Source organism: Magallana gigas, chromosome 9, assembly GCF_963853765.1.
Source record: "Magallana gigas chromosome 9, xbMagGiga1.1, whole genome shotgun sequence".
Classification (NCBI taxonomy): domain Eukaryota; kingdom Metazoa; phylum Mollusca; class Bivalvia; order Ostreida; family Ostreidae; genus Magallana; species Magallana gigas.
In genome coordinates this window covers 31,615,010-31,635,899 of record NC_088861.1, presented here as the reverse complement: position 1 = coordinate 31,635,899, position 20,890 = coordinate 31,615,010, and the positions used below count along the sequence as shown (strand labels likewise).

Here is a 20,890-nt window from a genome sequence, read left to right as displayed (position 1 = left end):
CGTTTTGGATCAATTTTTACACGTTTATGAATTGGCTATAGTGATCCAAAACGGTGAGACAGATGGAGACTAGTGATTAACAGGGGGGTTCAATTGCCAATTCATAAACGTGTAAAAATTGAAACAATATGTACTATTGTTTCTCGATTTTAATCAGATTGGTTTCTTATTGTGCCAATTTACCCCCCGTGATCTTTTCCGCCATTATTTGAATTACAAGAATGTTTTTGAGGTCGTTTTCTTAATTATGACAGAGGTAAACCAAAGGGAAATTTGAGATTGTAATGTACGTACAGTTTGTACATGATTTAAAAAAATAAATTCTATAAGAATGAAATTTTCAAATATATATGTTACTCAAAAATTAAGCCCATATTTAAAACAATCAGATCAATTATAGGGGTTTACTTATTGAAACAACTCCCTGGAACCTCTCTTATTGCTATTTGGCGGGAGGGATTCCTCACAGTCAGGACTTGTCACAGTGTGCATAAGCCTCTTGCACCTTAGTGTATCCTAACCAACGCTGTTGTTATCAGGTTTATTCTGACCCCAGTGAATATATTTTTTTAAAATTAAAAGCATTTTTCTAAATAATTACTGGTATGATCATTTAATTGGTAATGAAACTGGTGATAGTTTCCTTTACAGTTTTTATTTTTATTCTACAGAATACAAGTAATAAGCAGCCAAAAATGCACGAACAAGTACTTCTAAATTGATCATAGCCCCCCCCCCCCCCAACAAAGAAAAAAAAACCGGCTTGGGGTAAAATGCTGACGATGGACCCGCCACTTGGGAGGGTCCAGAGTGGATGGGGTGGAGCTTGGTGTGTCAATCTTAATTCAGAGTCCGTTTGTTCTGTCATTTTAATTTCATCATGCACCTTATAGCTAAAACATATGGGTTGTTTATATGACTGGTTGTTTACTGATAAATTGTTAATATGTATGTACATGTTAGAAATTAAAAAAAAAAGGGGGGGGGGGGCATTTAATGATTTTATGAACTTCAAATGAACTTAATCAGGATACATGAATCACTTTATGTTTGTGTAACAATTAACAAGTCCAATGAGACTGGGAAAAGGAAGTTAACTCAACTCAACGTTTAACATTGAGAGATTCCCCCCCCCCCCCGTAGCAAATGTTAATAAATTGGGCATACTCTAAAACTTGGTCTGGCCTTGCCTGGCCCCATTGGCCTAGCTTATAGCCTGGCCTCAAGATTGGCCTGGCCTCACTTTTGGTCTCAAATTTGGCTTGGCCCCAAATATTGGCCTGTTCTCAAAAATTGGTCTGGTCGTAAATTTGGTCCCTACAAAAATTGTTGGCCTGGATTTTTTTTTTTATATTTTCTTTACACATTCATTTGTTATTCATGCTAAAAACGATATACTCATTAATAATATAATTTTTACCTTTTTAAAGATTATTAATATGAGATTATATATTCAGAAAATATATGGTTTTTTTCAAAATTAACAGTATATGCATTGACCACTATACACTGTCCCAAGATATTTTCGACTCACATTTTGCTGAAGAACTCAATATTGATATTGATATATACCCCAGGGTTCAAGCGATGTTCATTAAGAAGTATGAACAATTTCCAAGATTTCTTCTTTAAAACGACCTCTCTAGTTCGATCATCAGGTTTCAATACAGGGCTAAAAATAAAGAAATGCAATGCAGCAGACCCAGATGAAAACGTTGAAAAATTGTGCGAGGTATTCCGAGTGACTTCCGAATGGAGAAAAGATGACAACATTATTACTTATTACAAGGCGGAGCCGAGTCTTCTATGGACTTAACCGACCCCACAAATTTCTGTAAACAGTCAGTTTCAAACCTAATAAGTGTTTTGTTTTGTCGGAACCTACAGATTGATATGTAAACAAAAAGGACAATATATAACAATTAAATTCATAGCTTAATTCTCTATTTTTTTTTACCTTCCTCGTCAGTCATTTGTTCAATCATGGATGCTATTGTAGGATCAAAATATTACCTCAAGGGCAAAGGGGGGGGGGGGGTCACTCTAAATATTTTGGGGCTTAAAAATCAATGGTATGGTTGAACGTTTGTGTAAAAAGTCAGCTCAAATAACGTTACGTTCACCATGTTGCCATATAAATTTTGACGCTTGCTGTGTATAGTAATTTTAAGGCAACAACGTGACGCGATTCATCCAAAGACGTCGAGATATTCTAGTCCGAGGCAAAACAATTTCCATTATAAATCTCCGTAAGAAATCTGTTTTCGATCCTGTGAATTTTTCTGGTTAAAAAATGATAGTGTTTCAATTAGGTTTTCTTGGATATTTCCCGTTTCATATACTTCAATTGCACTTCTTTTAACAGGTATGTATAATTTCTATTTGAATCCTTCAAATGTGTAATTTGCATAAAAAGTTGGGATCGACAGACTAAAGTCCCAATTTATAATCGGAAAATTAAATCAGACAACGTCTAGAGCTCATCTCAATGATACTGTATCGTCTACATGATTCAAGATCGTACAGAGCACCAAAAATTCAATGTTGATGTAAGTATATACATAATATAAGAATCAAAGTATTGTAGTACTGACGAGAGTTGATTTTATCGATTATGATTTGTTTTAAAATTAACAATATTTTATTTTGCATGGCAAGTAGTTTCCTATATGTATATTTGAATTACGCACATTTTTATAATATGAATTCTTTAACAAGAATTTCGTGAAAACCCCATATGAATCACGTTGTGTAATATTTAAAGAATTTTAAAATCCCATCAAACTACGTATCAGTAATCGAAATATTTATGAGAAATTGTACGGATCCAACCAATATTGAACTCTAGTCTCGTTCAACCAGACGCTCAGCTGTCTACATTTATCTGCTTGTCGGAGATATACAGAGTTAGCCGAGCGTCTCGTTGATCGAGACTTCATGTATATTATATTTTAACTCTGGTGTAGGAATACATGTACATACGACTACAAAAAAATATTTAAATTGTTCGTATAATTTAAAATTTGACTAATTACAACGTATTTTCAAATAAGTTTCTTTGAAAAACAATGCTTTAGAATAGATACATCGAATTCATCGATTATTTTCAAGAACTAAGTCTTGTCAACGGTGATGATTTTTCACTGTTTCACTTCCGATTTGCCTGAATAAGTGCATAGGGGAGTTGATTAAAATCAACTCCCAAAAATAAATCAAAGGTATAGCTACTGTAATTTACTCTTAATATTTCACAATTCGTATACATTTGATTTTTTTTCCGTTTTGTACTTAGCTAAAGCAGATTTGGTGCATTGCTATATTTGATAGACATTTATAAGAATATCAATAAGACAACCACGCACATGTGAATAATCATTCAATAGATACAAAGTAAATCGTTTCTGGCCAGTCTATACCATTTTAAACGTGACATTATATTCCGCTCCGCTTTCCGTTCCGCGTTTTAGCAACACCCCTATGTGTTCCAGTGGAAATTATTGATACTATTTATAACACTGCTGAAAATTTTCTAAATTCCATATAATAGGTAGGGATGGTCTTTCGTTTTTCTTCTATATAAATTCATGCAATATGTTTACAGGTTTCGCGTAATGCTCTATATAATGTAGGATTTCTCCCCATTTTGGAATTTTGAGTAAGTACATTTTATGATCTAGTTGATAACAGAATATAAATTCCATATGAATTCATGTTTTATACCTACTATGATTAAGATCGTCAGTATATTTCTAATAATGTAGAAAAAGGAATAAACTATGATACATGTATATGCGTTACAATTTCTTTATTATTTTTGGAGCCAAAGACATGCACATTTGATGAATTAGAACATTTAACAATATTTCCATATTAATTTATTGAGATTTGGATTGACAGATAACAGATATAAAATAATATTTCTTTTTTCAGTTAATTGAAATCGATTTGTCAAATGATGGAAGGAAAACCAATAATTCGTTCATTGCTGTTGTTGATGTTCATATATACTGAGGTAATTATACAAGCATGCACGGATCCAAAAATCTTAACAATGATAAAATCATAACACGCGCGACCGTCACAAGTTTACACACCACGCCCTAGTGGTAACCAAACTTTGAACCTCATGCTGTCGCGCTAGAACAAACTTTAAGTAAAATACACCGTCGAAGCAACATAATTTATGCACAAACTCGCACAACACACCATTGCGCTATATAACGCAGCTTCTCTTATACGGTACCTATAACGTAGCCTTTTCCCCTGGCCTACCCATAATGTTCCTCAACAGTAACTATTATGTGTAGGTCAGGGAAAAAAGCTACACATAACGCCCCGTCTAACTTTATTATCATGGTGTTATTTACAAAAATTTAGATTGTTGAGAATCAAAATTTGTACATGACAACTTTTGATTCTCCACAATCTAAATTTTTGTAAAGGACAATGGCAACTCGCTGTCGTGCTACGTGGTTTTTCACATGTTATGGCATGAACAAAAGGAGGTGTTGTTATGTATACATGTACCTGTAATGAAATGAATACACATTTTGTCTTTCATTACAATTCAATCGATATTTATCGGCAATTTTAAGAAAAAAACACAACCTTATAACAATATAGGCCGTTACGCAAGCACGACTTCAAGGTCATGTCGACTTCCAGAGACTTTAAACCAAGTAAGCATACAAACCCCACATGTATACCAACCAGGAATGTTTTGACGGGAGGGGGTGGGAGTTGAGGAATTAAATCACGTCGGAGTCCTACTTTACTATTTTAATTTGTTAAGTTTTAATTGTTTAAACTGCAACTCCCTCCCCGGATCCATGTTACACCAGTATATAAATAGTACAATACTAGTACATCTGATTCAGAACATGTTATATTATTGCATGGTAATTTTGATGACGTTTGACTTGCATTGTTTTAAAAAAGTGAATGACCCTTACGACGCATATCTATACTACTATATTGAAATAATATAAAGAATAAGTATAGGTTAAGTATAAGTATAAATAAGAATTTTTAAGCTTTAATACCGATAAATCGGAGGAGTACTGTCTTTTGGTTTTATATATTTTTAACATCATTGGTACTTAAAGATTACCAATTTGTTTTTATTCTACCTCAATTAAGCTTCGCTAATTAATAATCAAAGAAAATTCCTCAGAAAACCCGGAAATCATCTGAATTTTTCGGATTTTATAATCTTGCGCGTGCGCAGTAAATTCACACTAACGGGATCTTTAGTTTAAGTTCCCACAATATCATATTTCTATGAATACGTAAGCTCAGAAACAATAATATAAAATAACAATTATACATATCAACTTAGTACTTGCTTAATTTTGTCTTTGTGATGGCAAAAAAGTATTTGATTCCATTCAAAAATTCTCATTATATTTCATAGGAAAGTGAAGATGGAATGTTTTATCGTTGAAATTATAAAATGTCCTATGGACCCGGTTTTACGATTAAATGAGTTCCGTGTATTGTCTATGTAGCAAAGAAAATACGTGTACGTTGGTGAAAAAGTGTTGAACTCTTTCATTATATAAATTAAAATTTTAGATGAAAGGTATCTACAGTCTCAAAAAGGTTTATTATGATTAATTGACTGTTATTTTCAATGCAACTTCAATCAATTTTCTGTTACATTACAGGTATATGAGAGGCATTCTAACTGTGGTGAGGGCCGCCTTTCCCAAGACACAGTTAGATTGTTCTAGCTAAGGAAAGTGAAATCAATAACATTATTGTAGGCATATACATATGTAGCTTTGTTATGTAAATGTCAACAATACGGTGTGTCGATGTATTCATTTTGTAAATGTCCGATGTGCAATGTCAACCCGTGCACGCATGCACGAGTCAAAATCTAGTTTAATTTAATTGTTCGGGTATAATGGGTCGCTATGTACATCGAAAATATCCAGACATGATATTGTATTATTTATAATATTCCGTAGGTCTGATTTTAGGAGCTTTTGTTTGTGTGTTGTTTTTTATTTTTGTTTTTGTTTTATGTATTTTGTTGTTTTTTTTTATTGGTGGGGGTATTATAAAAATTTTATAACGTATAACATTGAAACATGAAAACAATGTGCCATTTATAGAAAAGTTTCCGATTTGTCTTTTTTTCTTCTTCTTATCTGATTTATTTGAAGGTACAAGCGGCGTCATATACAACGTGTAAGGAGTCAGCCGGTACAGTCCGACCCCTTGATCGATGTCCAACGGACTCAAAATCGTGGGAAATGGCGGCCAAAAAAATGAACTGTGATGCCATTAAACAGAATTGCTCACAACCCTCGAGAAGACATCTTTTCCAATATCATTGTGTCATCAATGCTTGGATGAATGAGACTTTAGAAGTGTGTGCACCAAATCGAACGATATTTGGTATGATACACTGTACATGTACATGTACAAGCATTTATACTCTGGAAATAAACTATATGAATTTTATTAGCATGATGAATACAATTGGGACACGGTTATAATTCAACTTACCTTTAACAGCGTCTGCATTTCATTACATAGATAGTGCCTGTTTGTGAGAGTAACAGTTGAAATTGACTCACAAACAGGCACCTTTTATTTTATTATACTAAATGTCTTAATTTTCGAGAAAATGTAACTGCTTTTATATAATGAAGTGAATTCTACGACGATCCATAGTATTACTGAGCTCATAATTTACGCGCACGTAACAATTTGTTTTGTTATACTTTCATGTTAAATACTGAAATCTGATGGGTTAAGACGCAGTTCATAATCCTTACTATTACCCTCAGCGTTAGCAACGCACTTAGCAACGGGTAACATTAAAAAATGTTACATGCGCGAAAATTATGCGCGTACGGTTCGCTGTAGAATTCACGTTATTCATATATATAAGCAGTAAAATTTTCTTTAAAATAAAGACATTCAGTATAACAAAATAAATAGTGCCTGTTTGGGAGGATAACAGTTGAAATTGTTATACTTTCATGTTAAATACTGAAATCTGATTGGTTAAGACGCAGTTAATAATATTTACTATTACCCTCAGCATTAGCAACGCACTTGGCAACGGGTAACATTAAAAATTGTTATACTTTCATGTTAAATACTGAAATCTGATTGGTTAAGACGCAGTTAATAATATTTACTATTACCCTCAGCGTTAGCAACGCACTTGGCAACGGGTAACATTAAAAAATATAACATGCGCGAAAATTATGCGCGTACGGTTCGCTGTAGAATTCACGTTATTCCTATATAAAAGCAGTAAAATTTTCTTAAAAATTTTAAAAAAGACATTCAGTATAACAAAATAAATAGTGCCTGTTTGGGAGGATAACAGTTGAAATTGACACCCCTCGAAAACCATTGTCAACCTCCGCTTCGCGTCGGTTGACAATGGTTTTCTCGGGGTGTCAATTTCAACTGTTACCCTCCCAAACAGGCACTATTTATATAATGTTACATGCGCGAAAATTATGCGCGTACGGTTCGCTGTAGAATTCACGTTATTCCTATATAAAAGCAGTAAAATTTTCTTAAAAATTTTAAAAAAGACATTCAGTATAACAAAATAAATAGTGCCTGTTTGGGAGGATAACAGTTGAAATTGACACCCCTCGAAAACCATTGTCAACCTCCGCTTCGCGTCGGTTGACAATGGTTTTCTCGGGGTGTCAATTTCAACTGTTACCCTCCCAAACAGGCACTATTTATATATTGACACCCCTCGAAAACTATTGTCAACCTCCGCTTCGCGTCGGTTGACAATGGTTTTCTCGGGGTGTCAATTTCAACTGTTAACCTTCCAAACAGGCACTATTTATATAGTGTTACCCGTAAAATGTATACTAATTTTGGTGTAAGGAGAATGGAAAGACAAATCTAGTTATGTCGATGTGTGGCGTGGGGAAAGTTTTTTCAAGGACAGCAAAATCATACTAGTAATGAAATTATTAATTAATAATCAAGTAAAATTTAAGTGAATGCTTTGCTATAGAATTGTTGGCTTGTTACTCTTACTATAGAATGCATTTAGAAAAAGTTTTTTCTTTGATTATCAAACACATTTGTTTTACACTATAACTAAAATTACTACAATAACACATGACTGTATATATAATATATATGTAACATATTCTAATCCCTCACCTTTAACCTCGAGTATCCATCCCCTCTCCTCTAACAAAGTTGAATATCTATATTGAATTAAGAATGCATTTTATGACACTAAATAATTGAATAAAAATAAAACTTAACTAACTGGTGGTAGTTCCAGTCTTAGTCACATATGCCCGTTTATCTGTTGCTTTTTACTTATAGGCTGTTGCACAGAGTATAATGTCAAGGGACAAGTTATTCAAGAAAACTACAATGCATATTGTAGAAATCATACTTCTCCGTGTCCAGTTTTCTACAACTCGGCCGAGGCATACAAATGCAAGTTTATCTACTGACTTTGTTAACAGTCATAAGTGAAATCCGATTGAAACAAAATACAACTGCTCAAAATATATTAATACATGTAACTACCTTCAAATATGTAGAGTAGGACATTGGGCAGGCATTACATTTTAATATTTCAATTTTTTACACATGAAATATACTCTTCTGTTAAACCAAATCTTCAAATTGCAGATCAAAGTTGTTATCAACTGGTAAAAAAGAAGAATCGTCAAATAATTGAGTATAGCAACGAAGATATAAAGAAGCCAGTTGTACACGTTAAGTCAACTTCAGAAGGGTACGGTGTTATAAATCGGGGGAAAACATTCAATGCAAATATTGTTCTTTTCATTGAATTAAAATGTTGGTAAACACATAGTTATTCAACCCGTTTTGTCTTGGCGCAGGCTGCTAATTATTTTGATTTCATCAAGAATGTATGTATAAAATGCGTGTCACCCTACGTACGACAGTAATAAAAATGGTCAACTTGTTAACACAAACATGCAACTAAGCGTGTGATAAAGGTACCCACATATATATTTGTTTAGCAATTGAAAGCTTAATGGTTCTGTATAAACCTCTATACGTAGTAATTGGACAACACTAATTCTAATCAAACCTTATGTCCTCTATTTTCATTTTTTGGGGGGAGGGGGGCATAGATAATCAGCAAATAATCATGTATTTACACTTGTGCCGAATACAACGTATACAAGCTTTCATATCTCTTATGAAGTGTTTGTTGGCAGTACCCAGAATTCCAGTCAACATTTTTCTATAGAATGTAATGGCCTCTGTCCATTCAGCATTTGTCAACCTTGAATATGTACATGTCTGTGTACGTAAATGTAAATGTGATTTCCTTTCTATACAATTTGACTAATGCATGGTTCCTATTTTACTTTCAGGCTTCGCGGCGATACATGTATAGCAGTTATATTTCTGCCCATACTGCTCAAATGCGTTTTATAAGAAATAGTATGTGTGTTTACATGTGCATGCTGATGTGGTCTCGAGAATTTCATCTGACTTTCAAATGTTCATCTGATGGAAGCCAGTACAAATAAGTCTTCAAAATACGAGAAACTGTGAAATGACAGGGTTAAGTGTGGCATTTGTTGATAAATACATGTAATAAGACTTATTTACATTGTCAAGTGCAATGTAACAGTTGCAATGTTCATACCAAACCGAAACCGTAACGTATTATTTCTGTATATCCGATGTTGTTTTTTAAATCTTCGTTAGATCAACCGCATGCCATCTTCGCTAGCCAAGGTTTTCTGATCCGCGCCGCTTCTCAAAAGCCCTTCATGCTATCGAAAATCAAAAGTCGGGATTTTTCCCTGGATTTTGATTGGGGTTTATTGAAACCGTTCGATCAATCAAAAATTACAAAGCATACCTGATTTAATCAACAATGTTTTCCTAACGTTTATTCACGAGTGTTTCTTCTACGATTAGCTCAAAACCCTATTTTTCTAGTCTTTCTGTTTGAATCTTCATGATGCATGTCTCGATCATTCAATGGTGCAATACCAATACACAAGATTGTTTATCAACAGAGGCATGAACTCGTAGATTGAGGATTCCCCGCTCCCAGTCTTTCGATCACTTTCGAATGAATTCGATATATATGTAACTTTTCACATTATTCCTATTCATTGAATACACTGCATGGGCATTAAAACGTTCGTCCAACTTGTCAAAATCAATGTCTACAGAGGCAGCAATTTCTGGCGCCAGGTACGTTATAGTACGGAATCTTTAATTAAAAAAAAAAAGGATAGGAGATCACGTGACAAAAAAAAATCCCGACTTTTGATGGCACAATATGCCAAGGGTTTGTGAGAAGCGGTTCGAATCAGAAACCCTTGGCTAGCGAAGATGACTGCATGCATGCAAATATTACTTATAATGATATGCATTTTCATCGTTGATTTCACAATCCTATAAAAGTTAACTTCGTTCTCGAAAGGGCCCACGTAACTTATATTAAATTTACTTATACTAAGCGTTTTACAATTTACCATATACAGTTTGTTAGCATTGTATGTTGACATCTCTGTTTTGCCAATATTAAAGCGGGTTATTTTCCCTGTTTACATCTGCATACATGTCTTTTATGCCATGATTCTGTTATTGCTCAAACTGCTCAGTCAACCCATGTGTTAAATGAGTCAGTTTCAAAATAAAATTTGGAACAAAATAAAATTGTCAACTTTCTTTTCATTTTTAATTGTATTTCTTTTCAGCTTGATAAAATTTAGGTAGTTGTTTTTTGCAAAATCCATGGCCTAATTTCATCAAATGCAAATTGCACAGTATTTGTCGAACTGTTAGCTTCAATTTCACAGATGAGACTACAATTAATGCCTTGCATTGCTCTTTAAAGATTTCATATTATCTAGAAAAAAAAATTGCTTTCCAAATGTTATCGAAATCCCTACATACATGTAGTATTTTCTACTCTACAACATGCAAGGGAATACCATTTTTTTTTAATACATTGAAATGAGTGTATCTGGATTTAAGATTGTTTTGTCTTGGGTTTCTTTGTATTTGCGTAATTCAGTCTTTTATTATTTTGATTTTTACGTTTTATGTACCGTTGCAAGTAAAATGAAAAAAAAAAGACACCTACAGAATTCATTGCAGCTTGAAAAGTGATTTCCCCTGTATGTGTCTATTTCCGAAATCGTAATGAGAATTGCAATTATAATATACGCTTGAAACCAACTGGAAGTTCGTGTAAATTCAAACGTGTCAACGCTCATGTAATCTGTGAAATGTTCGTCTCATAAATATAGGATGAAGTGCCATTAAATCACTGGAATCTTCATTTTAAGATAACAGGATTTAAAATTATTCTTCGTTTTGCCCCGAACGTTCATATCAACTGAATTTAGATCCATATACATGTATATCGTGCATGCAGCGGTTGTTTTTAAATATGATTTTAGGCCGAGACATGTTTTTCAAATTCTAATTATCAAACTGTGTGATTCGTTTGGTAATTATCTATAATTTATTACATAAAGTATATACTTTAGTTTGTTAGGAAGTTTTCAAGCAACATTTTGATTAAATATATTGATGTTTCGTTGCCTCACTGAGGTTTTAAGCTGGATTTGTTTTTAGATGACTGTACATGACAATGTATGTAAAGCGAGAGTTATACTTCTATGGCTTTGAATAATTTAGAGATAATTATTAGAAGAAAATAGTATCACATAAATAGTGCCTTGCGATTTAAAAAATAGATTATTTTAGTTACCCTTCCTTACCATGAAAGATATATTCCAAATAAACATTTAATTTTTTAGAGTTTCTATAAAAAATTATTTGAGATCCCTTTTTCTCAGAAAAAAGGCTAAGCTGTGTAAAAATGAATACATTTTATTGTAAAATTCACATAAAAATAGATCGATGCGGTTTTGACGCAAAAAGCTTGAAGGATACATTAATTCGTTGTCAAATGAGCATTTGATTTAGTATGTCAACTCAACAACGAAATCCAAGAACGTTGGTATATTGTGCGATATCCCACATTTCAAATCGCCGACACCAATGTTGACATACTTTAGTTGCTAAAAAATATTTTTATCTGATCTCAAAAAGAAGACATTTCAGTTGATTTCATGAAGGGTATTTCTTAATCCATTCAGGCAGTTCGGAGAAAACAAAGTCTGACGAGGTTTTCCTGTTAAACAAGAACAACTATTGTAATATCGAGCCAGATTTCGCCAAATAAATGGCGGACTCTTCCTTATTTTGATAGGAAAATTAAAAAAAAAAAAAAACTTAAGTTAGTTTTCATATGATATATATTATAGTTAATGAAGAATGGATCTACATGTAATCATTCATGACATTCTTTATTGTATATTATGAATTTATCCGCAATGTACACACTCATTGATTCATAAGAAAGTGTACCTTAAACTACTGTGGACTCATTAGATTTCGTTGTGGCTCAATTTTGGAATTCGTGAGTACCTCTTATCCACGAATTAACATCCTCCACGAATTAATCAATTAATGCAATGAATTCATATTTCCTTTCGTAAGTATACGAGAAAACACGAAATAACGTCCCAACGAACCTGTTAAATTTAAGCAATCCACGAAAATTGACCACCACGAATTTAAATGATTCCACAGTATATGTATTTGTTGTACAAGTTATGATGCAATCACGTACCTTATCAGAAATACGAACTATATTATACCAGGCATGGGCACGATTACTCAAAAATGTAATCGATTAATAATCGATTACATAGGGCAATTTTGTGTAATCGATTATTAATCGATTACACTCATTTTTGTCCAGTAATCGATTGTAATCGATTACTTTATAACATGTAATCGATTAATAATCGATTACTCTAAAAATAATTCATTAAAATGTGCATGGTACATGTACCTCTTCAGAACATATCATATAAACTCTTCAAGTTAATTTGGTTTTATTAAAGATGTATTTTCATTATATGAATGATATGGAAATTTCAGACTTTATATTTCAATTTTAATAAGATAACATTTTATAATTTCTACGGTTTATTTAAATCATAAGCAATTATAAAGAAAGCTCTTCATTTAAATTATGAAAACAAAGGTTTTTTTTGGAAGTTAACGACTTTGTATGAAATCTTGACCTTGCACCATTAACATCATAATCTTCTGTTGTTATTGATAATTTCTCTACAATAGGAATTAGATTAAAATTTTATAATTTTGAAAATATCATCGGCAATATCCAAAGAACTTTGAGGGAACCTTGCTTCATGATTTGAATGAATTGGGTTTGAAGCTTATAATTGTTCTGATTTAATAGATCCTTGTTGGGGTTATTTCAATTGTTATCTAAACTGAGTTTTTTTAACATGATTAGGGTGGTCACACCTCATTAAGTGCTTCGTGCATTTCTTACCTGGCAAGAACAAACACACTTACTGACACTTACACACCCTTTTGTTTTTTCTCTGGCAAAAAAGACACTAAATATAACCTCTCTCTCTCTTTCTCTCCCTCTTTCTATCCCTCTTTAAATAATGGTCAGTAGCTTAGTGATATTTCTAAGCCACACTAGGTTATATAATCAAAAAATTCTGCAAGGAAGTGTGAAAAACAGAGTGAACTGATTATTTGATTATATACTCAATGACATTTGAACCAATAGTTATATTTTAAGTGAAAATGGAAAATCATAAAAAATGAATGTAAACAATTTTATTTTATATTTTATCAAATGTATTATAAACAACACTTGAGGAGCATTTTTCATACAATATGTGCATTACAATATGTTTATGTAAAGAGTAATCGAAAGTAATCGAAAAAGTAATTATAATTACACTGAACTTTTTGGCTGTAATCGATTAAATTACGATTACAAGTAATCGAAAATCTCTTCGATTACAGATTACTGTCGATTACTCCAAAAAGAGTAATCATTACAATCGATTACGATTACTCGATTACGATTACCCCATGCCTGTATTATACTACCATTCTACAATACCTTTTATTATACTTTCATGTTAAATACTGAAATCTGATTGGTTTAGACGCAGTCAGTAATCTGCTCTATTACCCTCAGCGTGAGCAACATACTTGGCAACAGGTAACACTATATAAATAGTGCCTGTTTGGGAGGGTAACAGTTGAAATTGACACCCCGAGAAAACCATTGTCAACCGACGCGAAGCTATTTATTTTGTTATACTGAATGTCTTTATTTTTAAGAAAATTTTACTGCTTTTATATAGGAATAACGTGAATTCTACAGCGAACTGTACGCGCATAATTTTCGCGCATGTTACATTTTTTAATGTTACCCGTTGCTAAGTGCGTTGCTAACGCTGAGGGTAATAGAAGAGATTATGAACTGCGTCTTAACCAATCAGATTTTAGTATTTAACATGAAAGTATAACAAAACGAATTGTTACATGCGCGTAAATTATGCGCGTACCGTTTGCCGTAGAAATGACTTCATTTATATATAAAAAGTTTTATATATATATATAACTTTATATATTTATATATATATATATATATATATATATATATATATATATATATATATATATATATATATATATATATATATATATATATATATATATATATTTATATATATATATATATATATATATCATGATTGTCGTTTAACTGCATTCCACCTGTATCTCAAACGACCGTGTAGTGAGCGACCAGCGCGCTAGTTTCCCTTCGTCATCGAACGCGCATCAATTACCCGCATGTAGCAATTCGTTATGTTACCCGTTGCTAAGTGTGTTGCTAATGCTGAGGGTAATAGAACGGATTATCAACTGCGTCTAAATCAATCTACTTTTTTGTAAAATCACTAATTATACAATACATGCAGAGAATATATGGCGTATAAGGAATGCGCATTTTTATATAATGTGCTTAATATTGTTATAAATGCTTATAAGATATGAGATTCCAAGATTCATTTTCTCTGATATTAAAACCCACAAGAAAACCCTATTTTTGGGAACATTTTGCCCATGTACAATATTTAGACACCTTTAATTAAGAATTGTATATTCTTCGTCGCTCTCTTTATAATCTTGTTATCTGTAATTTGCAACACTTAAAGGGAAAATTATGGAATGACAGATGTAATTTATAGACTGAAGCGCTTTATTCTGTTAGAAATGTTATCAGATATTGTACAACAACCCCCCCCCCCCCCCCCCAACCCCGAAAATGATTCTCTCGAAAAAGGTTTTGTCGCTCGCTCTATACTAATACTCGATCCACCTCGGTGATTAAATTATGAACGCATGCACTTGATAAAAGCGCGCTTTATTTTATCAGGCATGCAATTCTTTGGAAAGAGCTAATTACAAAGTTAAACTAATAAGGAAAATCACCCCCCCCCCATCCCCCCAATAAAAAAGCTTCATATTCCTTGACATTGTGGCTTCTTTTATGAATCCCTCTTACCGGGAAAACGTCGACAATCATGAACTTTGTACTATAAACTATGCATTGTAAGCTAAATTTATTTACAAAGCCTCGCAGACAACAGGATAACCCGTTCTCCCGTTGTTAAATTGAGTAAATCATACAATTAAGAAGTGGAACGTTTGATTTTGAATGGGGGAGGTCGGGCTGTCAATGCGGTTTTTTTGGACATAGAATAGATCCCCATTACTTCTTCTGACAGAAATCTTATTACAAGCTGACAAAAGACAGTGGGATTATTTGGTGCTTTTACTGTTAGATTTTTTTCTTGTTAGCCATTATTATTATTGTTTTCAAATTACCAGAACGGAATGCAAATGTGTAGGTTTTCAAAAACTGACAACACCCTCATTCCAACATAAAACTACAGTTGAAACATGTGGACTTATGTGATATTTGTTTGTTTTTTTGTTTACAAGATTATTCTTTTTTTTATTTAATTGTTTTGTTAATCAAAACATATATAATTACATATTAGTAAATTCATAAAAAAAATACTTTCACCTTTAACGAATTGTAGAAGTAAATGGATTTAATAACATGGCATAATGCTAGTATTTATAGAATAGAGAGAGAGAGAGAGAGAGAGAGAGAGAGAGAGAGATGCAATATCAATCGTGTCTCTTTCAATGTTATCTATTTTTAAAAGTTTCAAACGTTTCTATAAGTTAACTAAAAGTAACGATATTTCTGCCTGAACACATTGTCCGGATCTACGGGGTTTTTTTTATTCCTAACACTGCAGTGTAACAAAGAGAAAACCCTTTACACGTAGTTTCGACGTTGGCCTGAACAGCGCTTCAACGATCGATACTTACGAAAGCTAGAACATGTAGACATCGTTATTTTTAAAAACACCTGATAAAAACATGTAACAAGTTGTCGTTCCTTCGTCAAAACTGTAGTAGTAGCACAGTAACTGATTAGTAGGCCTCGTAGTTGTGATTGGAGTGTACGCGTACCGCGGATCTACCTGGAATGAAAATTTTGTTGTCTATTTATAGATTGAAAATTTTAAAGTTTCGCAAAATTTTCTTGAAGCTATGATATTTTTCGCTCGCTGCTTTACAATATTGGGATCATTTTTTCTCATTTGAAAATTGGGTAAGTATATAATCGATCATGTTCTGTTTTTCGATAATTAAATCATCAATTACAAAGAAAGAAAAAAAGATTATAAAAAATGAAAAATACATAAATAAATTTCTTCTTTATATTTATTGTCTAATGAATATTTTGAAAATATTTTGCTGAGCTAAAATATACATGTACTATGATTGTATTTGTATGCATATATTGAAATTTTTGCTCAATATATATATATATATATATATATTTGCAGTTGTACTTAATTTGTCAAGTAAGCGATGGGAGAAAAATCAAGGATTCCTTTACTGCTGTCTACATTGTATATATGTACAGAGGTATAGTTTGTGACACAATGTCCGTTTAATCGATGTATCTCTTTCCCATCATGATTTTGAAATGCGCCATGCGTGGATCTTAGGGTGGGTGGGTCAAACCTACCGAACCCCTCTCCCTTGCACCACTATGGGAATAATCTCTCACAAGCAAATATATATATATATATATATATATATATATATATATATATATATATATATATATATATATATATATATATATATATATATATATATATATGTGTGTGTGTGTGTGTGTGTGTGTGTGTGTGTGTGTGTGTGTGTGTGTGTGTGCCTTCCGAACCCCTCTCCCTTGCCCCACTATGGGAATAATTCTTGGATTCATGTACATGCGCTCTTCAGGTATCCATTTTTAACACTGTTGATAAACTCATCCAATGTTATCATTATAGTGTTCGTTTCATCGTTGCAAGATACTGGATAAATCGGATAGGCAAATGCAAAATATCGATAGCCTGTGAGTAAAACAACTAGTACGTGTACGTCGTCATGCTGTCAGAAACCGCCATTACATTGTATGCCAACACCGTTTCGCCCACCACGCAAGCCGTCGCACTATGACATCTTAAATTTAGCAAAATGCCTTTACGCCAAAAAATAAAACTTCGCATCCTTCGCTCAACCTGCTATTGTGCTATCACATCTTCACACAAATTGCCTTCGAGTTGTCACACAACGTGCACGATGTCGCGCTAACACAAATAGGACAACATACAATCACATTATCGCAACTGCATTTACTCGCACTCGTGCTGTCATAGAACACACCGTCGCACTAACGTAACTTCACACAAATAGATGTCGCTCGGTCAAAGAACACAATTTCGCGCTAACGCAACTTGACACATAACATGCCATCACGTTAACGGAAATTTGCGAAAATCGGATTCTCCCAACACGTCTTCGCGATGTCACACCTCACGCCCATCACGCCTCAAGGTCGAAGATGCAAGAGTGTGAAGTTGCGAAGGCGAAAGTTCGAAGTTGCCCTTTCATCTTTGCCTTTTAATATGTGTTGATCTCTTTATCGTTTAAAGATAATTTTAGCTATGGTGTTTGCGGTATTTTTTGGGAAAACATTTCTAACAAATTTAAATCTAAACACTTTGGCGTAGTTTGAAATTCAAATATAACAGTGTTTAATTATGGTATTGAATCAAGGTAAGCAGACTCGTGTATGGAGTCTGGAAGTACTTTACACACATATATTATAGCGGGCATTACATTTTATATGGAGAACATAATAATTAGACTTACATGAAACCTAGTAAAATATTAATGAATAAATGAAAATGATTGTATGCTTAATATCCGCCACACTAAAAACACCCGAGAGCATTCGGCATTTTCGTCTTAATTGCGTCTTCGCACTTTCGCTTCTACCAATTGAAGTCGGAGGTGCAAGTGGCCCTCACGGAACGCCGTTAGAGAGAGAGAGAGAGAGAGAGAGAGAGAGAGAGAGAGAGAGAGAGAGAGAGAGAGACGCCCAAAAGTGCGTCACTGTAAGTAGTCCAAACGGAACACCATACAGAACTCATTTTGAATCTGATACTTGGTTTTTGCCCAATCCGGACATTATTGAAGCGAGGGGTGTAATGTTAACAAAGCGATATAACTTCCTTGTTTTCTTTTTCAGTTTTCAGACTATAAAGAAAGACGATATATTAAATATCTTTTATTCATAACGTAAACTACACTGCTGGTCGTGGGGTGGGTGTTATTGTCCTCAAGCACACGTTTTTGCACTTAAATAGCTTTAAACACAAGCTGTCGTGCTATAGTGAAACGCAACATTACACTACTGCGCAGCGACGAGTTGTCTGAACCTGTGTTAGTGCAAGGGTAGACATGTGATGTGAAGTGGTCTTTCATCTTGTGCACAAGGTTATGGGTGTAATCACAGGGACATCGTATCCGCTCTACACTCTATGACATATATAGGTATTATCAATATATGTCATAGAGTGTAGAGTGGGTACGATGTCCCTGTGGTTAATGTTGAGGATCTGATACATTTTAAAAATTATTTTTGAAGGTGTCATCATTTACTTTTTGTGAGAAATCAGCTGCGACAACGCGATACGTTAATCAATGTCCAACAGACAAAGAATCATGGAAAATAGCGACCAAAGACATGAACTGCGAATCCATAAACCAAAATTGCTCTTCGGGAAGACATCACTTTCAGTATCATTGCGTAATTAATGCTTGGATGAATGCTACTTTGGAAGTGTGCGCACCTAATAGAACCATATTTGGTACGGTATAAACATATGCTATAAAATGAAGCATATTGGTACACAGGATAAAGAATTGATATATTTCAACATTTGAATATTATCGATAAGAGTAGCAAGTAGTTACCATTTTTATATGTAAGTAATGTAAATTTTCATACTCGAAGTCAAAGTTTTAAAACCTTGCTAAATTTCAACAGGGATATATTTTTCTATAAAATAACAAAATCCAAATTTTACTACCCTCTATATTCACTGTTTTTTATTAGGTTTCATTTAACATTCTTTTACTTTAAGGGTATTGTACGGAGTTCAACATTATGGGGAATGTGATACAAGAAAACTATGCAGCAGAGTGTACAAGGTATAATCCGCCATGCCCGCAAGTTTACAACTCAGCAGAGGCATATAAATGTAAGTTTGAAAAGCAACCAATTCGGTAAATAAGATCCAAACATAAAATATCTGGTTAACTCTTTTTTTATGAACACATATGGGAAATTGGTAATCTGATTTTAAGTAAAATTTCATGTACAAAATTTACATGTTGTATATCAAATTGAATATTAAACACTTTAAAAAATTAAAAACCTAATTATCTCTGTCATCTTTTTTCTTTTTTAATAACTAGACCAAAGTTGCTATGAACGAGTTCGAAGAAAAAAAGATTGGATGCGTGATAATGTTCGATCGACATCAGAGAGGTACTTATATATTCCAATATATGTCTGTAGATTTATTGGTTCTGATCGAAATGACAGTGAACGTTTTCGCAATACTATATAATATGAATGCCAATGAATTCAAAACAATAGTTTGTATTTTCTTATGTGCATGACGATGCTAGTAAGTTAATAGACCATTTCTCGACAAGTTTCTTAAGTCTCTGAATTCCACTGTTCATGTATCCAATGTATCAACAATGGTTTCTACAGTATAAACGATTTACTTTAGAAAAAAAGATAATCAAATTAAAGTATATGCTCTCAAGCTTCTTAGCTATGGTTAAGCACGGCTCATATAATTTTCTTTGAAGGATACATGTAAATGACCCCTTTTTGCATATTAATTATCAAATCGCAAGAATTTACAATATTTTATTCACATGTCACAAATGATTTTTTTGTTTGGCAGACCCTGTGGACAGTGGACACTCACATTCCTATCAATATTCCAAATGATGCGAGCAGGAGCTTTGAGATGAAACTTGTTCCATTTTAGTTCATTCATCATTTTCCAATTTTTCAAGTACCGAAAGAGTTAATCTGATATTTATTTGCAATAACATATTATAACTGCTGGCAGTTAGAACAAATCCTTCATTAATGTATCAATCGTTTATCAAGTATAAACCAAATGCGTTACATGTGTAACTAACTATTTGTCATCAACACACATAACTTATATAATATTGCTTATTTTAGCGAACAAGTTTCAATTGATCTGTTGGTTTAAACAACTAAAAAGCAACTAAAAAGCAAAGTTGAGCTACCCTTATTACGGGCCGCCGGAAGGCGGTCCGTTATTTGATACACATTTAAATATTGTTACTGCGTTTCTGCGGGATAGTTCTTTTTAATAGAATTAATACTATGCATATTTTTTATGAATTAAAAGTAAATTTGCATATAGAAATATGTGATGTACCTTTTAAAAAATATCACATATTTTTTGTTTTACTCGTAATTGAAAAATACTAGTAGGTCATACTTAATAGATTGTCGTGTTTGGCGCGTTTTTATCGA

The 20,890-nt window shown here is 33.2% G+C and overlaps 1 protein-coding gene across 5 annotated transcripts; it reads left to right on the top strand.

The window, feature by feature from the left end:
* Positions 1–3,517: 3,517 nt before the first annotated feature.
* On the top strand, positions 3,518–20,638 carry LOC105334871 (uncharacterized). 5 transcript variants are annotated; one of them, XM_066071916.1, is made up of 10 exons: positions 3,518–3,655; positions 3,931–4,012; positions 6,171–6,405; positions 8,332–8,448; positions 8,647–8,752; positions 16,806–16,887; positions 18,944–19,166; positions 19,443–19,559; positions 19,777–19,849; positions 20,280–20,638. In XM_066071916.1, the coding sequence occupies exons 6-10, from the start codon at positions 16,831–16,833 to the stop codon at positions 20,347–20,349; spliced, it is 540 nt and encodes a 179-aa protein (XP_065927988.1). In that variant the 5' UTR covers positions 3,518–3,655; positions 3,931–4,012; positions 6,171–6,405; positions 8,332–8,448; positions 8,647–8,752; positions 16,806–16,830; the 3' UTR covers positions 20,350–20,638. The 5 variants fall into 5 exon arrangements, 2 of the variants coding, with proteins under 2 accessions (XP_065927988.1, XP_065927989.1); XR_010709534.1 differs by lacking the exons at positions 16,806–16,887; positions 18,944–19,166; positions 19,443–19,559; positions 19,777–19,849; positions 20,280–20,638 and adding an exon at positions 9,366–10,654; XM_066071917.1 differs by lacking the exons at positions 3,518–3,655; positions 3,931–4,012; positions 6,171–6,405; positions 8,332–8,448; positions 8,647–8,752 and adding an exon at positions 16,393–16,567.
* The last annotated feature ends 252 nt before the right edge of the window (positions 20,639–20,890 follow it).

Coding starts and splice junctions, on each gene's coding strand:
- LOC105334871 (XM_066071916.1), top strand. CDS start 16,831: ATGGGAGAAAAATCAAGGATTCCTTTACTGCTGTCTACATTGTATATA. Junction 16,888..18,943: donor CATTGTATATATGTACAGAG/GTATAGTTTGTG, acceptor TTATTTTTGAAG/GTGTCATCATTTACTTTTTG. Junction 19,560..19,776: donor CTCAGCAGAGGCATATAAAT/GTAAGTTTGAAA, acceptor TTTAATAACTAG/ACCAAAGTTGCTATGAACGA.